General features: G+C 39.8%; 1 protein-coding gene across 3 annotated transcripts; it reads left to right on the plus strand.

Annotated features, from left to right (window-relative positions):
• Nucleotides 1-1177: 1177 nt before the first annotated feature.
• pan2 (poly(A) specific ribonuclease subunit PAN2) lies at nt 1178-17876 on the plus strand. 3 transcript variants are annotated; one of them, XM_073470611.1, is made up of 26 exons: nt 1178-1196; nt 5610-5915; nt 6045-6214; nt 6347-6467; nt 6596-6673; nt 6759-7029; nt 7306-7651; nt 10543-10639; nt 10834-10953; nt 11081-11200; nt 11337-11465; nt 11557-11756; nt 11927-12075; nt 12724-12830; nt 12935-13033; nt 13148-13239; nt 14641-14785; nt 14936-15073; nt 15172-15231; nt 15321-15411; nt 15497-15654; nt 16169-16312; nt 16681-16860; nt 16970-17063; nt 17269-17472; nt 17585-17876. In XM_073470611.1, exons 2-26 carry the CDS (start codon nt 5628-5630, stop codon nt 17617-17619), a joined length of 3636 nt encoding a protein of 1211 aa, XP_073326712.1. In that variant the 5' UTR covers nt 1178-1196; nt 5610-5627; the 3' UTR covers nt 17620-17876. The 3 variants fall into 3 exon arrangements, with proteins under 3 accessions (XP_073326712.1, XP_073326713.1, XP_073326714.1); XM_073470612.1 differs by lacking the exon at nt 1178-1196 and adding an exon at nt 5051-5131; XM_073470613.1 differs by lacking the exon at nt 1178-1196 and adding an exon at nt 5052-5131 and having other exon boundaries at nt 17269-17460; nt 17585-17709.
• Nucleotides 17877-19548: the final 1672 nt, after the last annotated feature.

Genomic DNA, 19548 nt, shown 5'->3' on the forward strand with positions numbered 1-19548 from the left:
GCTTGAGGGACACCTCTGGTATAATAAACACACTGAGGAGGAGGAAGTAAGCAGGAAGTTGTGCCTCTTCTGAAGGGCGGCAGGAATCTTTTAGGAAAGCACAGCTTCCTCCTTATCTCAGTTTGTCTGGAAGTGGTTTTGGAAATTCATTCATAGGAAAGTGGAGTTCTTATGATTGTTTTCAGTGGAGGGAAAAAATCACCATAGAAGAATTTTAAAAACCCACAATGATATCATATATGAACAACAACGCATGTGATGATGAAAGTTATGCTGTTTATTATGCATACAAAGACAAACAAACACAATATAATATCAACTGATTTCAATAAATATCAATAAATAAATACATAAATATGATTTGAATAAATATGTTCTGTAATAATTCCATTGGAAATACATTGCATGAGAGAGAAACACGAGAAATACTGTCGTAGATTCATCAGCCGCCACTACAGGCTGCACTAGAGATCAATGTGATCAAACGGGGAATGATCGTACAATTAATTCACAGCTGCAGGTCAGCGATGCACTGCAACATTTCATTGCATCTACGGGCATTTCTGAGCGGAGCCGTCCGTGTGACGAGTCGGGTCACCTTCAGCAAAGACGCGAGCCGTGAGGATGGAGAAGGAGAAGAGTCTGTCGAAGGTGTAGGAGGTGCACAGCGTGTCCTTCATCCAGTTCTCGGTCACAGTGACGTCCTGCACGATCAGAGGGAAAAGGATTAGTTTTAATGAGCCGTTAGGATGATAAATGAAAATAAATCCAATAAACATTTATTTCAGTCGACAGAGCTTACCATGTGGTGAGTCGTCCCCGTGCGCGCGTGCACACACTTGCTGATGTCTTTGTGCAGTTTGCGCATCTCTGGCTTCACATCGCTGGCAAACTTTGCGCATCTGGGAAGTGTAGAAAGCTCATCCACTATAGAGATGTAGTGAGTCAGGACGCTGAGTATCTTCCCCAGACACGGCTGAGAAAGGAGAGCAGAAAAGAAAACTTAGACACACGTCACAAGCAGGAACTTTGTCTGTTGTCTGTTTGTAAATGTGATATTTGTTGTATTTCACGCAGGTTTTGTTGCTTACCCCTGACTTCTGTTTGAGGGATTCAGGATCGCACATGTCCGTCGCCTCCATCCAAGCAAGTCCAGAGAATCTGGAGTCATCTGTGGATCCATTTCGTGCCTGAAGGTGATTTGAGACAAACATGAATAAAAAAATACAAACCAAAAAAGTACATGCTGGTATATTCAGCAACTTTAAAGTCTATGGTCAGATTTATGTCAGTGCTGGTAGTGTATAAGTGGAATTAATTTAACTTGATGCATATTTTCAAGCATGAACTATGGTGAAAGACACTTTCAGTGTTAACCTTTAACAATTACAAATCTCATTAATCAATGTCAGCACGTTGATTGAACTCTTGATTGGACAAATCAAGCGCTGTGAAGACGTGAATTTTCCCGTTGTGGGATGAATAAAGACGATTTTAATCTTAATCTTAATCAGCCTTGGCTCTAAGAAATTGTGATGGACATGTTTCACTATCTGAGGTCACTTCAGTGAGCAAAATCTTCCCAGTGAGCGAAGTTTTTTAAATGTATTTTTGCATTAATAATTCCAGATAAAACTAATTAAAAAAAAATAAAAATCTCTTACCTCTACTGATACAATTTTGGCAATGCGGTTCAGGTCCAGAGAGCTGGTGCGCACATCCGCGCATGCATCATGGTGATGGTGACCGGCGGGAGCGCAGGACGCAGCTCCGAAGAGAAAGAAAAAAGCAGCAAAAGTCGCGAAACAAAAATCCATGGTGGGTTTCTTTGAGTTTGTGTGTGGTGCTGTGGACTCGTCCCTGTGACTGATGAGTGCTGCTGTGAGTCCTTATATACGGTCCAGATACTGCTCCTGCTGAGTGCGTCAGGAGGGGTTTCCCCCCCTCAGGTGTGCTCTCTGAGTCCAGTTTAATCATCTCGTTACGCACAGGTAGGAGACTCCGAGTGGATGTATAATAGAGATGAGGTCAGGATTATCACATTACATGAGGCAATTGTTGCAAAAAATCCAGAAAAATACATGAGTCGTCTGTTGCAATCAAAGTTTAATGATTCATTTGTTGTTGGTCACTATGAGTAATTTTCATTTGAATGCCCCTCTGCTGAATAATAAGTTCATTGTAAAGGTTTGTTCAATGTTTTTTCTTTCTGATCATCGATGAGCTGTGGGGTCCAGTTACAAAAAAATGAGTTTACTTCATTTTATTTTAAAGTTAACTTTAACTTATGGTTGTGTACTTTATTGATTTTGTTATGTACCCCAACATCAGTGTAGCCTGCTAGTTAGTATTCTTGCAAGTGTACCACTTGGCCCACTTTTAGTTTATAAAAGTACACTTTAAGTATACTTCAACTTTAGGAACAATAAACTTTGAGCACTAGTTTACATCTAAGTTGTTTACTATGAACTATACTACAACTGAACTTACAGATGTACTGTTAGTTGTTGCCCATTTTTAGTTTATTTAATTTTTTAACATTTTAAAGGTGCTACTTGTACGAAAGGTTTTGGGATGGCGGCCGACCTACGCTACAATCCCAAAGCATCAACTTGTCATTATTTGACGAGTTGGGAATGACACTCAAAAATCCACTTGTCTTACAAATTAAAGTGTTCTGACCTCAGGGAAAGAGAGGGGGCACTGGGAACACAGGGAAAAGGAAAACACAGGCAAACACTAGGAACTTTAGGGACACTGCCATGGCCATAACAAAAGGTTTACCCTCAGTAAACTACAATTTTAAGCTTTTTTTTAATACTGCAAGTATACTTTAAAGTTTTCTTTGAGTAAACTTAAAATCATACTTATCGTCCACTAGTTACCTGAATTATTTCAAACAAATCGTTTCTTAGCTTACTGTAGGGCAGTGAAAGAGAAATAAAACTCATCCTCAGCAGAGATCATGCAGGACACACACACGCTGCAGTGTTAAATAAGGTTCTGTGTGATAATCTTCTTTATTTCAACATAGTTTCTGAGATTAGGCTTGTTCCATATCTCATCTTTCCATTTTTCCTCATGGAAATGTAGTTTATTTTGTTTCACTGTATTTATTTTACACTGCAAATTGTTCCTGAACATTTAACGTAAATAGGCTTGAAGTTAAGTCAAATGTACAGTGCTGGTGGACCACACATATAGAAAATCCACATGACGTACTCAGGATTAAGAACGAAGGAAAGGAAAGGAAAAACAAAACAATGAATACAGTCTTTAGGGTTAGAAACTTCCTGTATAATGCAAGAATACTTAAAGTAGCTTTTCTTAAGTATATCATAATCAAAATATTAAGTATAAACTAAATATACTTAGACTTTTCTGTAAACTCAGTAAAAAACAAGTATACTTAAGTATAACTTTGTTAGTTAATTATGATAAATCCATAAAAAGTCAATTAAAAGCATACTCTTGTATTAAAAGAACTTCTTTTTAGTAAGAGTTTCTTTTATCACATACTTGATGATGTTATGCGAAATGATTTATCCCTCACAAGTGAGTAATAGATGCTGCTACTGCTACTGATACGCCAATTAACCTAAATGTGTTGTAATCAGGTTTCACATCAATGGCTGTGCCGGGGAAGTGAGATTAACCTTCATGCATAAACGTACAAACTTTCCATCTGTGTCCACGATCTGCCCCTCTTCTCTACCAGAGAACAACCTGTGTCTTTCATCTGAATTCAGTTTTTTCAGAGAAAGAAAACGATGACGGAAGACATAAAGATATTTTGGTGCTTCCTTTATCTTTCCCCCTCTATGTTCTTTATTCCTAATATAGTGGTAGTATGCCTGTAACTGACTCATTTACTGCAATAAACGCTCTTATCAGACAAACTGAGGGTTTATTGACCAGCTGGAAGCAGACTTTTATGTCTTTGCTTTATTTATTCATTTAAAACTTTGTTCAAGGTGCAACGAATACTAACATCCTGCTACTATTACTTCTTTAATTCAAATTAGCAAAGAATAAATGTGTATCGATTATGTGTGAGGAAACAGGGCTCACCTGCTGCTTATATGACATATCTTTATACACTATGCAGTTTTCTTACTGTGTGCATCAGGGCTGGATTCAAATGATGTAAATGACTTATATTGTTTATTTTATGTATTCAGGGTATTTTTTTTGCTTTGTTTTTAGTCTGGCAGTCAGTATTTCTCTGTTTAAAAGTGATGGGAGGAATTTTTTGATGCAAATTCAATTCACTGTCCTTCTTTTTGAACAGGTTGGATAAATTGGCCAATATGTCACTATTAGACAGGTACTACTACTTTATAAAGACCTGAAACTGCAGGTTAGACTGTAGTGTCTTCGGTGGGGAAATGTTATTTGACCTGCCTGAAACTTTATTTGCACAAGAAAAAATGACTTGGGACTTGAGACTTGGACTCGACTTGAGTCACCTGTTTGGTCAGAAAACACTGCAACACTTGTTTTGTCTGACCAACAGTCCAAAAACCCAAAGATATTCAGTTTAATATTATTTAAAACAGAAAAAACAGCAAACCCACCTTAAACCTCATCCTAAGAAGTTAAAATAAGAGGATGTTTGGTATATTTGTTTGAAAAATTACCAAAGCAATTTCTCCATTATTAAAACAACTGTCAATTAATTTTCTATCGATCAGCTAATCGATTAATTAATTAGATTTAACTCTTAAAATGTGCAGTTCATCAAAATCACTCAAAGATACATGGTGCCTTCAGGGCCCCTGAGGATGTGGAGTCCGTGGCCCACCTTGCTCGGTTGGTGATCCAGCCTGGTGAGGACATAGGCCTGATTAGTGTCATAGATATAAGTATAAAATTAAGAAAGACGTTACACAGTCAAAGAGTCGAGTAAAAAAAATAAAGGGAATGTTTTTAAAGCTGCTGAAACGGAAAACAGCGCCAGTGTATTAGTAGAGAAGGATGACTCAATCCACATGTGTAGGCTGAACAAGCTCCGGCGCTGCTCTTGAACGCACCCCGTTTGCTCCGGAAGTGTTTTTTAAAAATAAGAGTGTTATTGTTGTGAATGAAGTGAGCATGGACTCCTGTGCGGTAAATCATATCACAAGAATAGGTCGGTGTAACTTTCACATTGATATTTTAAGACTTTAGTCTTTAAAACAAAGGGACACACACTCTGTATTAATACATATTGTAGGTGTTGAGACTGACTGCGTGTCTGTGTGTGTGGTTCATGACGCTGCTAACGTTAGCTAATAGCTAACAGCTAACAGCAACTAGCCGACCTAATAACGTTACCAACAATAAGACACGACTGTTGTGAGTGAATAAACGGTAGCTTTGCTTTCTCTGCTCATTTCAGCAATGAACAATTAACAACAACAACTTTGACTTTTGATGCTATTGCTAGCAGCTAGCTAGCGTTATACCGTTAGTTTCCGGGGCTAGCTACTGTTAGCGAAGCCAAAGCTAACACTAAAAGTAAACATGAAGATGTGGGGCGTTAAGTTGATCAAAACAAGTAAGAACACAACATGTATTTACTATTTAGGGTGGCTTTAGTGTTCACAGAAGTTGTCATCCCTCTGCAGGTTGATTTAGCTGTACCCATGATGAACTTTGACGGTCTCGACCCGGGTATGGGTGAGTACCCACCCAGCCTTCACGGGACGATGGACGCGGGGCTGGAGCCCTCCATGGACCCCCACCTCAACCCCAATTTACTGCAGGGTGTGGAGCTTGATCCAGAGGGGCTGGCTGTGACTGTCCCCGAGTCTGTGCACCTCATGGAGGGGATGTTTTCCGAGCTGCACAGTGCAGTTTCAGAAGTTGGCATCCCAGTCACTGCAACACATTTTGATCTCCAGGAGGAAATGCTCTGGATGGGAAACCACAGAGTAAGAAGAGCACTGATTATGATGGAGTGTAGATTGTTTTTTAAACTTGTCTTCCGTTTAATGAGAATGCACAAACACTTTGCATCCATGTCATTCCATCATTTTCCTTTAATTTTTCTCATCTTTTAGGGTCATGTAACCTCGTTCTTTGGACCCACAATGGGCCGCCATTCATCTTTCCAAGTGCACGCAACAGATGACGTCCGACACATCCAGAGTTTGGAAACAGGCGTCCTGTTCCTTTCAAAGTGTAACCTCAAATGCCACACTCGTGGGGGCCTTGTTATGTTTGATTACCCGTAAGTAACACAAAACATTGACTGGGACAAATTCTGTTGTTCTGAGATTGATTGTAGACAATCTGCAACTGTAAAATGTATTATTCTCTCAATTAAAGTTCATGATTATTAATAATATATGTATTGTTCCAGGATGGATGAAGGAGCTGATATGCATAGTCTCCTCATGACTGATAACAACACCATGCTCATGGGCGGATTACAAAACTATGCGGTTGAAGTTGACTTGAATACTGTTCAAGAAACTCAAAAGGTGAGACATCAACATTCACAGCTGCCTATGCATGCAGCACAGGACAACATGACATATATATATATGTAAGAACGATATGCTTAAAAGCAAGTGATTGACAGTTTACTTTCTTGTTGTGATCTTGACAGTTCAATGTTGAGGTACCTGGAGTGGCAATAATGCGCCAAACCAGTCGTTTCTTCTTCTGTGGGCACACTTCTGGCAAGGTAATGAAGACTTGATTAAATCAGTTTGTGAAAGATGCATTTTCTGGTTTACACAACGCTTACATTCACCCTCTGTGAAAAACAGATAACCCTTCGGGACTTGCGTAGCTTCAAGACGGAGCACGAGTTTGATGCGTTCTCTGGCAGCCTCTCAGACTTCGACGTTCACGGGAACCTTCTGGCTGCATGCGGGTTCTCCAGCCGAGGTTTGAATGGGTTGGCATGTGACCGTTTCCTCATGGTGTATGACCTCCGTATGATGCGAGCTGTAACGCCACTTCAGGTGCATGTGGACCCGCTCTTCTTGCGCTTCATTCCTACCTACACGTCACGCCTGGCGATCATCTCACAGACAGGTATCAACTGGGAAATGTAGAGTCTCCTTCATGCAAGCTCTGTAGACAGTGTATTTGTAGACTTATACTTTGTCCTTAAAGCTTTTTATCATAATAACATCAAGTTTTATGATTGAACATCTCACTTAAATATAACCCATAAGACACTACAGTGGAAAAACTGTCTTGGCTACATTTACTAGTATTGAGTAGTCAGTTAAGTATTTGAGGGAAATTGATTCCTAAATACTGACTCATGTATCTGTAAAAATAAAGTCCCACCTCTTCTTTCTCCAGGTCAGTGCCAGTTCTGTGAGCCCACAGGTCTCGCCAATGTGGCGGACATTTTTCACGTCAACACCGTGGGCCAGTTGCTCATGAGTTTTGACGTATCGGCCAGCAAACAAGCCTTGGCCTTTGGGGACTCTGGGGGATGTGTGCACCTTTGGTCTGATGCTCCAGAAGTTTCCTTTAACGACTACTCCCGGGAGACAGATTTTGCCCTGCCTTGCCTCGTGGACACGCTGCCTCAGCTGGACTGGAATCACGACCTGCTGCCCCTCTCACTTATCCCCATGCCACTGACCAGCACCGAGCAGCTGCTGTCAGACTGGCCCACTGCCCTGGCTACACCCAGCCCCAGGTAAAACACTTGCAAGTAATTAATCTTAAAGGATAAGTTCATTATCTACTCACCCCCATACCCTACTGATGGAAAGTCAAAACATTTCTGGAGCTTCACAGCAAAACAGTGTTGCAGCATTCTCCTAAACAACTGACGTACATGGGGACTTATTTTAAAACGTAGAAAACAACCTCACCCAAAAACATAAAATGGCTCTATATAGCTCGTCTGGTGAAATCAAAGTATCAGGAAGCCCTGTATTCCCCATTTTTTAAAGATGAAACCTTCACTGTAGCTGCTAAGCTAGAAGCATTAGCGCACTTCCAGTCTGAAGTGGGTGCAGAAGCTCATCCGCACGTTTAACAAAATCAGTTTGTGATCTTGAGACTTGAATTACGCCACCGTATGGAGCCATTTTATGTTTTTTTCACATCTTAAAACAAGACCCCATCTACGTCAGTTGTTGAGTAGAACGCTGTTTTTCTGTAAAGCTCCAGAAATGTTTTGGGGAGAAACTTCGCCCGACTTTCCATCTGCATGGGGGTGAGTAGTTGATTCATTTTTAGGTGAACTTATCCTTTAACTGATTCGGTATGGCTTGCAATGGCAGCACTACATGAAATCAACAACACTAACACATTTTGACTATGTTCCCTGTGATGATGATGTTTTTTTCCTCTGTGCCATAGAGCTCCACAATGGTCCACAAACTATTGATTACACACAAGCGAGCCGCACTGTTGCACTTTATTTTGATGCACCCGCCACTGCAAATCCTCGGCTGTGAATAGTTCCCAAGAAAGCCACTTATTAATCCTGTTTGAGTAACATTTGAAAGCCCTTGTTAAAAATTAATCTATGAGTTTGTGTTAAGGAATTCTACAGCAGGAACACATGAGTGACACAGACAAGATAGGGAAGTTGGAAATTATTGAGGACTAATACATTTGTGGTTTTGGTCTCTTCCATGGGATTTGTTGTCAATAGCAGAATTATGGAATATCACCAACTTCATCTTTGAACTCTGGCTACGCTACGACTTTGCATAATGAAACCATAATATCCAACTTGCATTAATGATTTGACCTGATGATCTCATCTCAGTCAAAATGTGGAAGTTGTTGATTTCTCTTTTCTCTCACGGTTGGTAAACACTCCTGAAGTGATGTCATGTTTTGTTTTGTGTGTGAATAATGTTTGAGCAGCCATCACATTTCACATTACCAGTTAAAGGGTATCAGATATGACTTGAAATGTAATTTTTATGTTAAATATATGCTGTCCAGATTTGATGTGTTGATGGATCTGTTTTAGAGAAGTGGTGTTTCAACGTTTTGGTCATTTTGGAGGTTGTGGTTTGTGGTGCTGTTGATTTTTGTTGCATCAAGAGGTTTTTCCAATATCCAGTTCCAGTCAACCCTCATTGATTTGAATGGTGTGAACTAAACATTATAAAACACCTGTAAGTACAAGGGGGCCTGTCTGTTGTATTAGGCATCACGATCCCTGTGATGATGATGTTTTTTTCCTCTGTGCCATAGAGCTCCATAATGGTCCACAAACTATTGATTACACACAAGTGAGCCACACTGTTGCACTTTATTTTGATGCACCCGCAAATGTGCCGTATGCCACTGCAAATACTCAGCAGTGCACCAAATCCTCGGCTGTAAATAGTTCCCAAGAAAGCCACTTATTACTCCTGTTTGAGTAATATTTGAAAGCCCTTGTTAAAAATTAATCTATGAGTTTGTGTTAAGGAATTCTTCAGCAGGAACACATGAGTGACACAGACAAGATAGGGAAGTTGGAAATTATTCAAGGATGGACTAATACATTTGTGGTTTCGGTCTCTTCCATGGGATTTGTTGTCAATAGCAGAATTATGGAATATCTCCAACTTCATCTTTGAACTCTAGCTACGCTACGACTTTGCATAATGAAACCATAATATCCAACTGACATGAATGATTTGACCTGATGATCTCATCTCAGTCAAAATGTGGAAGTTGTTGATTTCTCTTTTCTCTCACGGTTGGTAAACACTCCTGAAGTGATGTCATGTTTTGTTTTGTGCGTGAATAATGTTTGAGCAGCCATCACATTTCACATTGCCAGTTAATAGTAAAATTACTAGTTAGATATGATTTTTATGATAGATAATCTGTCCAGATTTGATGTGTTGATGGATCTGTTTTAGAGAATAGTTGGTTCAATGTTTTGGTCATTTTGGAGGCTGTGGTTTGTGGTGCTGTTGATTTTTGTTGCATCAAGAGGTTTTTCCAATATCCAGTTCCAGTCAACCCTCATTGATTTGAATGGTGTGAACTAAACATTATAAAACAAGGGGGCCTGTTTGTTGTAATAGGCTGCATTGCTTGTGCACTACCTTGTCCTTTAGTTTTGTCATGTTACTGGAATTTATAACTTTGATACAGTAACTCGCAAAACATCAATATTTAGCACCATTTTTGCTTCAGTTGAGAAAAAATGACATTCAGGACACACAATTTCAGATTTTTAATTAAAGATGAATATAACAAGGCTGTAACATGACAATGAAGTACAACTTTTCATGGCTAGTAGCAGAGAACAGCGGACTGACGGCAGTAAACACAAAAATATCTCAACTTTTTTAGAAACATTTATTTTATTCTCTTTAGATCCGGCCTTTCAAAATAATGCGTGTGTCAGCTCACTGTTTGAGAGAAGAGACAGCGAGAAAGTGCAGCTGGTACTGGTGTATCGATACCGCAGAAAATTCGTATTTAAAACGATGTATTGATATTAATATTAGTCCTTTTGCACTATTGTTTTGTAAAGCCCAGAAAAGAGTCTGAATCTGATTAACTTAAACTATTTACCTTTTTTTTTCCTTTACAAAGATTTTCATGTGTTCTTTCCAATAGACGAGCTCCTCCTGCTGATCCAGAAATCCTGCGCACAATGAAAACCGTTGGGTTCATTGGTTATGCGGCAAACCCTCGTACCCGCCCTCGGAACCAGGCATGTCAAAAACATTCACTTTAGATCTAATGTTACCTTACGACAGCCTTTTTTTTTGTTGTAAACGCCAACAAAACATTAAATGATAAAATACATGGCTAAATTGCCTCAGTGCTGTCTTTTTCGTTGTGTTCAGTGTCCCATTCATACAAAGATCTCAACAATCTAAAATCTATTTTCTGTTTTGGTTTTAGGTTCCTTACAAAATTAAAGACGTGGAGCTCGATTATGATAACTACAACCAGGTCCCTGAATCACCGATCGGGCGTGATGAAGAGCCACACCTCTACATGGTGCCCAAAAAGTACAGAAAGGTCTGACTTATCATAATATTGCATGATGGTTTTCATATAAAAGAATGGTTGATTTTTATCTCAGAATAATTAGTTTAAAGTTTTGATCTCTAGAATGTGTGACGAAGATATCTTTGTTTTCGATCAGGTCACAATTAAATACTCAAAACTCGGACTGGAGGACTTTGACTTTAAACATTACAACAGGACGTTGTTTGCTGGTCTGGAGCCTCACATTCCCAATGCCTACTGTAACTGCATGATCCAGGTAAGAAAATCTGAAGCTTTTTTTTAAAATCAGTTTTTAATTAGATAATTACAAATTGATTAAATTCGTTCATTCATTTTTGAGAGATAATATAAAACAGAATTGATGTTCTCCTGTTTCTGTGTTGGCACGTTAGGTTTTATATTTCTTGGAGCCGATCCGGTGTCTAGTGCAGAATCATTTGTGCCAGAAGGAGTTTTGTTTGGCCTGTGAGCTGGGCTTCCTCTTCCACATGTTGGATTTGTCACGAGGAGATCCATGTCAGGTAGCTATTTGTTTCTCTAAATAAAAGTATATGGATCCCTGCCACAGTCTGACCAATCCTAATCCTCCGTCTCCTATCTCCTCTCCTCAAGGCCAGTAACTTCCTCCGAGCGTTTCGTACCATCCCAGAAGCTTCAGCGCTGGGTCTGATCCTCGCAGACTCTGACGAGCAAACGGGGAAGGCCAGACTCGGTCGCTTAATCCAAAGCTGGAACCGCTTCATCCTCACCCAGCTGCACCAGGAAACACAAGAGCAGGAGGGCCCACAGGCCTACAGGGGAGCCAGCAGCAGGTCAGAGCCAACAGAAACAGTTATCAGTGTAGTAGCAAATGTTTTTCTGAACAAAGCTTTGTGACATCCCCAGGACTGAGACTGGAGTTATTCTAGGCCCAAAGCTTTTGCGGAAACATGTTCAGTGAAATGTAATCACTCATTTTTTTTTGTTGTGTCGGTGATGACAGTTCTCTGGGTTCCTCTGGCGAGTCTGCAATCGGTAAACTGTTTGGATGTGAAGTTGAGAACAGCAGCCTGTGTCGCTGTGGCAAAGAGACGGTCCGCTCCTCCCTCACTTTGCTCTTCACCATGCATTATCCTGAACAGAACTCTCAAGGTGAGTTTACAATACTCCTTCACTCTGCTGTGCATGGATAGTCTGTGTGTCGCTTTTGGGGTTTTTCCATACAAATGTGCTGGCTCGGCTTGACTTAGTTTGACTTGGCACATCACCCCAGTGCACGGTTTGCATTTCTATTACAACAGGACTACCTGCTTGAAGGTCTGTAACATACACATTTCATTGGCTATAAATTCCCCCGTTATTTATTAATATAAAAGCTTTTATTATGAAGCAGCAAAACCAGGAAATGTTGGGTTTTCACCCGCAGTAACTCAACACGACTCCTGAAACAGCTGAAAGTGATCATGATGACACAGTGAGAGAAAGCAGATGCCTGAAAGAAGAAGGACTCCGGAGAAAAACTAAACTTCAGATCACAGAGATTCACTTAGAAGCTACAAAACTTATTTAAAATGTCTTTGTTTCTGGTCTCCTGCACACACATGAGTCTCGCAATCGCAACACAAAATTGTTTGACGAGGAAAAGCAAATCCGCGCAGTATGGTTTGGCCAACCTTGCCAAAAGTGCCAGTGGAGAAGCCCCATGTGATGTACCTAAAGCCTGACCCTATAGGGCTAGGGCATGGAAAACCAGAGGCAGTATAAAGTTGACATTTTCTTTATTTCACTTTGACTCATCAGAGAAAACAATAAAGGAATATGACTTTGCTGAGATCTTGAAGAAGAGCATCTGTCTGGAGCAGAGCACTCAGGCGTGGTGTGAAAACTGCGAGAAGTATCAACCCACAGTGAGTTCCAGCTCCCCTCCAGACACATCAGCAGCTCATATTAACACGCAGTAGATTTTTAGCCCCTTTTCTGCATGGTGAGAGCGTTCTTTGTACCTCTTCAGGTGCAGACACGCAACATTCGATGTCTGCCAGACGTTTTGGTCATCAACTGTGAGGTGAACAGCGCTAAAGAGGCTGAATTCTGGAAGGTTCAAGCAGAGGTAAATTACCTTTTGATTTCCATCCTGACAAGAAGACATTTTGAAAATTAATTAATGACTTGCCTGTTGTTAGTTATATAAATAATTTCATTATCTTCTGTGTTTTCTCCACAGTACGCCTTCAACAAGGCCATGGCAAAGGAGGCGATGGAACCTCCAAAACCTAAAGAACCACCTCCACCCATGCCCACCGAGTGGTGCTTAGAGTAAGTAATATCAAATCAATAGGATTACAGCGTAGATTATTTCTATTGTGTGATCTGAAAACAGAAAGAAAAATGGCCATTATTATATCCAAGACATCATCAAGTTGCTTGCATTTTCCAAACAACAGTCCAAAGAATGATTATAAACAGTGAAGGGCAACAAATCTTTACAATTGAGCAATATCATTGAGGAGTGTCCCAGCCTGCTTGTTAGTTCCCACCATTTTCTGTAAATGCATGAAAAAAACTGAATTCCATTTAAATGTGCCGCTTCTCAACCACTTATTTTCCCTGTGCACTCCAAGTGGCCTCTGTGTGACGTACGCTGTTTTTGAATAACACTAACAACAATAAGAGCTGATGGTCAGTGACCGAGAGGAAGTGTAACTACTACTGAACGATGTGGGACAAACACAAGAAGAAAGAGAAGAGGAAGCACAAGGAGAAGGAGAAGAAGAAGAAGGAGAAGAGAAAGCACAAGGAGAAGGAGAAGAAGAAGAAGGAGAAGAGGAAGCACAAGGAGAAGAAGAAGAAGACGAAAAACAACAAGTACAGCACTTATGACATCAAACTGCTGCCCCGGGGTAAATCCACGCAGTCTAGACAAGAGAGCCAAACATCTGTGGTGGTGTGGCTGTTCTTACAGTTTCAGACGAAACCAACACAACTACAATTTGTAATACATATTTTGCAACTGTTCTCGTAGGAAAGAAAAAGTCTACGAGTTTTCACACAACAAATCTTATTAGAGCTGTTGAATATTAAATCAACGTCATCGTCAGTCACAACACCTGAGCTTTTGTTACCCCCAGGTGTGCATAAACTTCAGCGTTAAAAATACGATAATGTGAAATTGTTGGCTGTCTTATCTGTATCAGCCATGAGAAGCAGGTAATTATATGTTATCGTTAGGGCTGAGCAATATGGCCTTAAAATAATATTGCAATATTTTTACACAATATCTTGATATTTCGAAAGCACTTCATAAATGCAGCGACTGGGATACAAAATCAAATATAAATTATTATTTTATTTTTTTTACAAAATACCTTAATATTTTCTGTATATTGCAACAATTTTGTAGGGATGACTGTTGGTAGTTCCACAAAATATATACATAATGAGATTTTTGATGTTGATATAATCAAAACCAGGAAAAGACAACACTTATACCATATCACGATATATAACTATATCCGAAATCCAAGACAATATATAGTCTCATATCACGATAACAATATAATATCGATATATTCCCCATAATCTAGTTTTGTTGATAAAAAAATCAATTTCGTGTATCGAGAATTTAATTTTCTGCCTTTCAACTAATTGACTGATAATACTAATTATATCAGCTGAACGTGTCTCACAATGTGTCGACCTCACTGTACATCCTCATAGTGGGGAAGAGGCGTGCAATATGGAGGGCTTCACCTTTGACACGCGGGCGGAGGATCTGCGGCACGTCTGGATCCCTCTCACTCTGAAGATGTCCATCAGCAAAAGTCAGGGGCTGGAGATCAGCAGCTGGCCTGAAGGAGAGGAGGTGAGGGAGAAAGATTTCCAACTGATTTCTGGATTAAAACAGTGATTTTGATTCTTTCTTTTAGCGTCCTGTCTGGGTGCTTAACTGTGTTTTCAAGGTGGTGTAAAGTTTTCCATGTAACTAATGATTCCTTTCAACATCTCTGATCAGTTAAGTGCTGCTGAGGAGGCGGAGGGCGCTGCTCTTTATGACCTGGTGGTCACGGTGTCTCACGTCCTGGACGCTCGCACAGGTGGAAACTTGGTTGCACACGTCAAAGTGGGCGAGACGTACCATCAAAGAAAAGAGGTGAGTGAGACTTAGAAAATTACTTCTGCAAAGTGAAAGTTAAAACGAAGTCTGTTCTGTGTTTTGAAAACTGACATTTCAAAGGATGTTTGTTTCAGGGCGTCACACACCAGCAGTGGTACCTCTTCAATGATTTCTTAATTGAGCCAATCGACAAGGTGAATATTTGACCATATTAAATGAATGCTATTGAAATATTATGTTTTGCAGTTTAGTAAACACACTTGTATTGTCTTGTCTGTCAAAGCCTGAATCTGCTCAGTTCGATTTGAGCTGGAAAGTGCCGGCCATTCTGTATTACGCCAAGAGGAACTACCACACCAAATACGACCTCCGCAGTAAGTTTCAGACTTGTCACCTGGAGATTTTACTTGAAGTTTAAGTGTATTGATTTACCTGCTCATGTTTTGCCGTTTGCCTCAGTTAAAAATCCCATCGATGCCAGTGTGCTGCTGACGGAGGCTTCGTTGGCTCGGAAGCAGAGGAAGAGTCACGCTACCTTCATCCCTCTCATGGTCAGTGAGATGCCACAGGCTGGTGACTTGGTGGGGCTGGACGCCGAGTTTGTAACGCTCAACCAGGTGAGTCAGGATTATAAAACCGTCACACAGTTGATGTTTACATGCACTAAAGACACCAGCGGTTGGTCATTTATGCCATTATTATTATTAGTAGTAGTAGTAACCACTATAGGTATGCAAACAAAGAGAATATTAAATATTTTTTCTTTCCTTTTTTTAAATAAAATTTGATTCATTTTGATCCCTTTGTCAAATCTTATTGCTTGTAATTGTTTTGTTTCATTATTTAAAACTTTTCATGCAGCCAGTTTTGCCCAAATTTGTATTATAAAGCTTTTCAAAACTGACAGACATGAACATGAACACACTGATCCTGATATATTGAAAAAAACAAATGTCAATCAAATGTATAGTTAACTTTAAATAGTTAAAAGTAGTAGTAAGATCTTCTTTTAATCTATGAGTCTGTTAATGCTGTTTTACGGCTGTTTTTATCGAAAAGTCAACTTGTTGTGACAATAGACTTTGAATCAACCTGACTCATGACTGTGTGTGTATGTGTTTGTGTTTGCAGGAAGAGGCAGAGCTTCGCAGTGACGGCACCAAGTCGACCATCAAGCCCAGTCAGATGTCCGTTGCCAGGATCACCTGTGTGAGGGGTCAGGGGCCCAACGAGGGGGTTCCCTTCATCGATGACTACATCTCTACTCAGGAGCAGGTGAGAGACTGCACAGTGCAAAACACCAACATGGCTGAACAGATAAAACAGTAAAATATGACTAAACTATTATGTAGGGATGATATTTTTTCCGATCACTTCCTCTATAATGATGTGATTTTTATTTTCAGTTTGAATGCTACATGATCCACAAACACTAAGCATCACAGGAACATTCCTCACCTTCTCGTATTGTGCTGCGATCATGATGATCGATTACTTGTCCCTTGTTTATCTAGTTTCTATGTAGCCAGGTAGAGTACTTTTTGCTGACTTGATAGAAAGTCTTTATTTGTTTGTTAATATTAACCTTGAAAGTGGTATGTTGCTTTGTAAACTATCAAACTGCTGCTCGTGTGTTCTTCCAGGTCGTCGACTATCTGACACAATATTCTGGCATCAAACCAGGAGACCTGGACGCAAAGATTTCTTCAAAGCATTTGACCACACTGAAGTCCACTTACTTGAAGCTGCGCTTCCTCATCGACACGGGAGTTCGCTTTGTTGGTCACGGTTTACAGAAGGACTTCCGGGTTATCAATTTATTGGTATGTTAAAGTCACATTTGATGGATTTTTCGGTTTACAGTTGACATCTCACTACAGATCTTACCTTCGTGCAGTGGTGACTTAACTCTGTGTCTTTGCTGTTTTGAAGGTTCTGAAAGACCAAGTCATCGACACTGTCTACCTGTTTCATTTACCCCGAAAGAGGATGATTTCTTTGAGGTTTCTTGCCTGGTACTTTCTAGGTAATGGATCACATGACTACATTTAATGTAAAAGGGGTCGCTTGTAGTGAGGATGTGCAGAAAATTATCACCCAACTGCAGTTCTGAACCTGTGGAGCACTGAAACATCTTTGAGCTCATTGTTTAAGGCCCACAACAAAATACTGCTGCGGAAATCGTTATGACCTGTCATTCCTGATGGTCCTTTTCGTTGTGCATCTTGCAGACCTCAGCATCCAGGGGGAAACCCACGACAGCATAGAGGACGCCCGTACTGCTCTACAGCTATACAGGAAGTTCCTGGAGCTGAGTCGTGGAGGAGGGACGGACGAAGTTAGGAAGGTCCTGAAGGGACTCTACGAAAAAGGCCGCCAGATGGACTGGAAAGTCCCTGAATCAGAAACAGGAGATGGTCAAGGTAGCCCAAAAAGTACGACATTAATGTGAATGATGTATGTTAATGAAATAGCAATGAGATTCGATGTGAGCGCTTCATGAAAAAAAGAAGGAGTGGATTGAAAGCACTCTTTTTCTTTCAACAGGCGCTGCTGTGTTTCCCTCTGTGATGGGGCTGTGACGACACTGACACGGGAGGGGTCTGACTGATCGTCACCGCTAGTTCAGTCAGTGTCATATTTTGTACCTACTTGCATTTATTTTTGCATTGTGTACAGTCTTTATGAAGGTCTTTGTTGCCTGTACAGCTCACTTCAGCTCAGAAAAACAGTTGTAATAATGTCAAAATGTGTAATTTTCATCATGGGGGAAAAAAGGAAAAGAATTTGTATTTTATGATTTTGGAGCCATTTTATAAAAAATAAAAATAAAAAAGAACTGCAGTGTGTTTTTTGATACATGTAAACAAACATATGATCACTAGGTGTGTTGTGTTTGCTTTGCCAGGAACTGAGGAACATATTTAAATGAATACATAATGATGAACACGGGCTGCACACCGCAGTCTTTCACAGAAGTATATTCAAATTTAATAGTGAATTGAGTTTCGGCTTCTTCCCACTTTACTGTGAAGTTTGTAGTGTTATGCATGCTTGGTTCAGAATTTGCCTGTTAATTTCCTGACAACTACCATCACCAGTCATATAAACAAACAGACACATGTACACCTATGTAAATTAAATGATAATGATCAAAACATACAGTCAAAGGTAAACGCTGGTCTAACAGCAGGTGCAAGAAACAAAGTGACAGTATACAGTGATTGCTGCGTGTATATGGAGGACCACATGAGTCATGGAAATAGTAATAAAATATTTAATTAATAAATAATTGTCCAATAAATATTTTAATGGGGGAAAAGGAGGAATTATAAAAATAATTTACAAATAAAAAATGAATCCATAATAAAACAGTCAATAAGTAGATAATTTAAACATATATCAATGCATTCACAAATAAATACATTTAAAAAAGGAATTTTCTAAACTAATTTCACAATTTATATTTATAGTAAAAAATTTAGATGTGATGATGAAGGCTTCAAGAGTCTAGAAATGATGGTGTGAGTGCTTCATTTTTACTCGTAAAAGGCTGTACGAACCCTACTTAAAGGATAAGTTCACCCAAAAATGAAAATTCAGTCATTATCTACTCGTCCGCATGCCAATGGTAAGACTTCGTAGTCCACAAAACATTTCTGGAGCTTCACAGAAAAACAGAGTTGCAGCGTTCTCCTAAACATCTGAAGTAGATGGAGACTTATTTTAAAGTGTAAAACATACAACCCCCCAAAAAACTAAGCAAAATAAGTATATAATATAATATAAGTCATAAAATGACTCCATACAGCTCTTCCAGTGTAATCCAAGTCTCTGGAAGCCCCAAGATCCCATATTGATTTGAGAAAGATGCTATTTATTTAAACCCTTTAAAAGCTGAAATCTTCCCTGTAGCTGCTAAAAGTGTCAGAGGGCATCCTGTCTGACGTGGGTGCACAAACCTGACCGCACATCGAGGGTGTAAATAATGTCCTTTCAAATCAATTTGGGGCAATTCTCAGGGCCTCTGTAGACAATTCCCATCTACTTCAGTTGTTTAAGAGAAACTGTTGCTGTGCAGCTCCAGGAATGTTTTGCAACCTAGGAAACTAGTTTCCTTGTAAACTAGGAAACTAGGAAACACCTGACTTTCAATCAACATAAGGGTGAGTAAATAATGACTGAATGAATTTTCATTTTTGTGTGACCTTAACCTTTAAATGGTAACACTAGCTTTGGGCAGGTCATATGTAGAAAGTTTCCCATCTCAGTTTGCAGCTGTAACAATCAGGGAAAATATTAAAGTGACTTATCTGCTCAGGTGTAAGTGAATTCTGTGGCGAATTTCTTTTTGTGTCCGGGTTCTTTGCAAACATGATTTTTATGAGTTTGTACTGAGTGGATTGAAAATGATTTGGATCTGGATTTGGATGATCAGTCGTCTATCCAGCTTCAATTACACCTCCCCAGTTTCTGTTTCACTTCACCGGCATTGCAGCTGTTCTTGTGAA

Source organism: Pagrus major, chromosome 7 (assembly GCF_040436345.1).
Source record: "Pagrus major chromosome 7, Pma_NU_1.0".
NCBI lineage: Eukaryota > Metazoa > Chordata > Actinopteri > Spariformes > Sparidae > Pagrus > Pagrus major.

What these genes read in the sequence shown, in the direction of transcription:
- pan2 (XM_073470611.1), top strand. Translation starts at nt 5,628, where the DNA reads ATGATGAACTTTGACGGTCTCGACCCGGGTATGGGTGAGTACCCACCC. An exon ending in CTTGTTATGTTTGATTACCC is followed by an intron (nt 6,215 to 6,346) that starts GTAAGTAACACA and finishes GTATTGTTCCAG; the next exon opens with GATGGATGAAGGAGCTGATA. An exon ending in GCGAGAAGTATCAACCCACA is followed by an intron (nt 12,831 to 12,934) that starts GTGAGTTCCAGC and finishes GTACCTCTTCAG; the next exon opens with GTGCAGACACGCAACATTCG.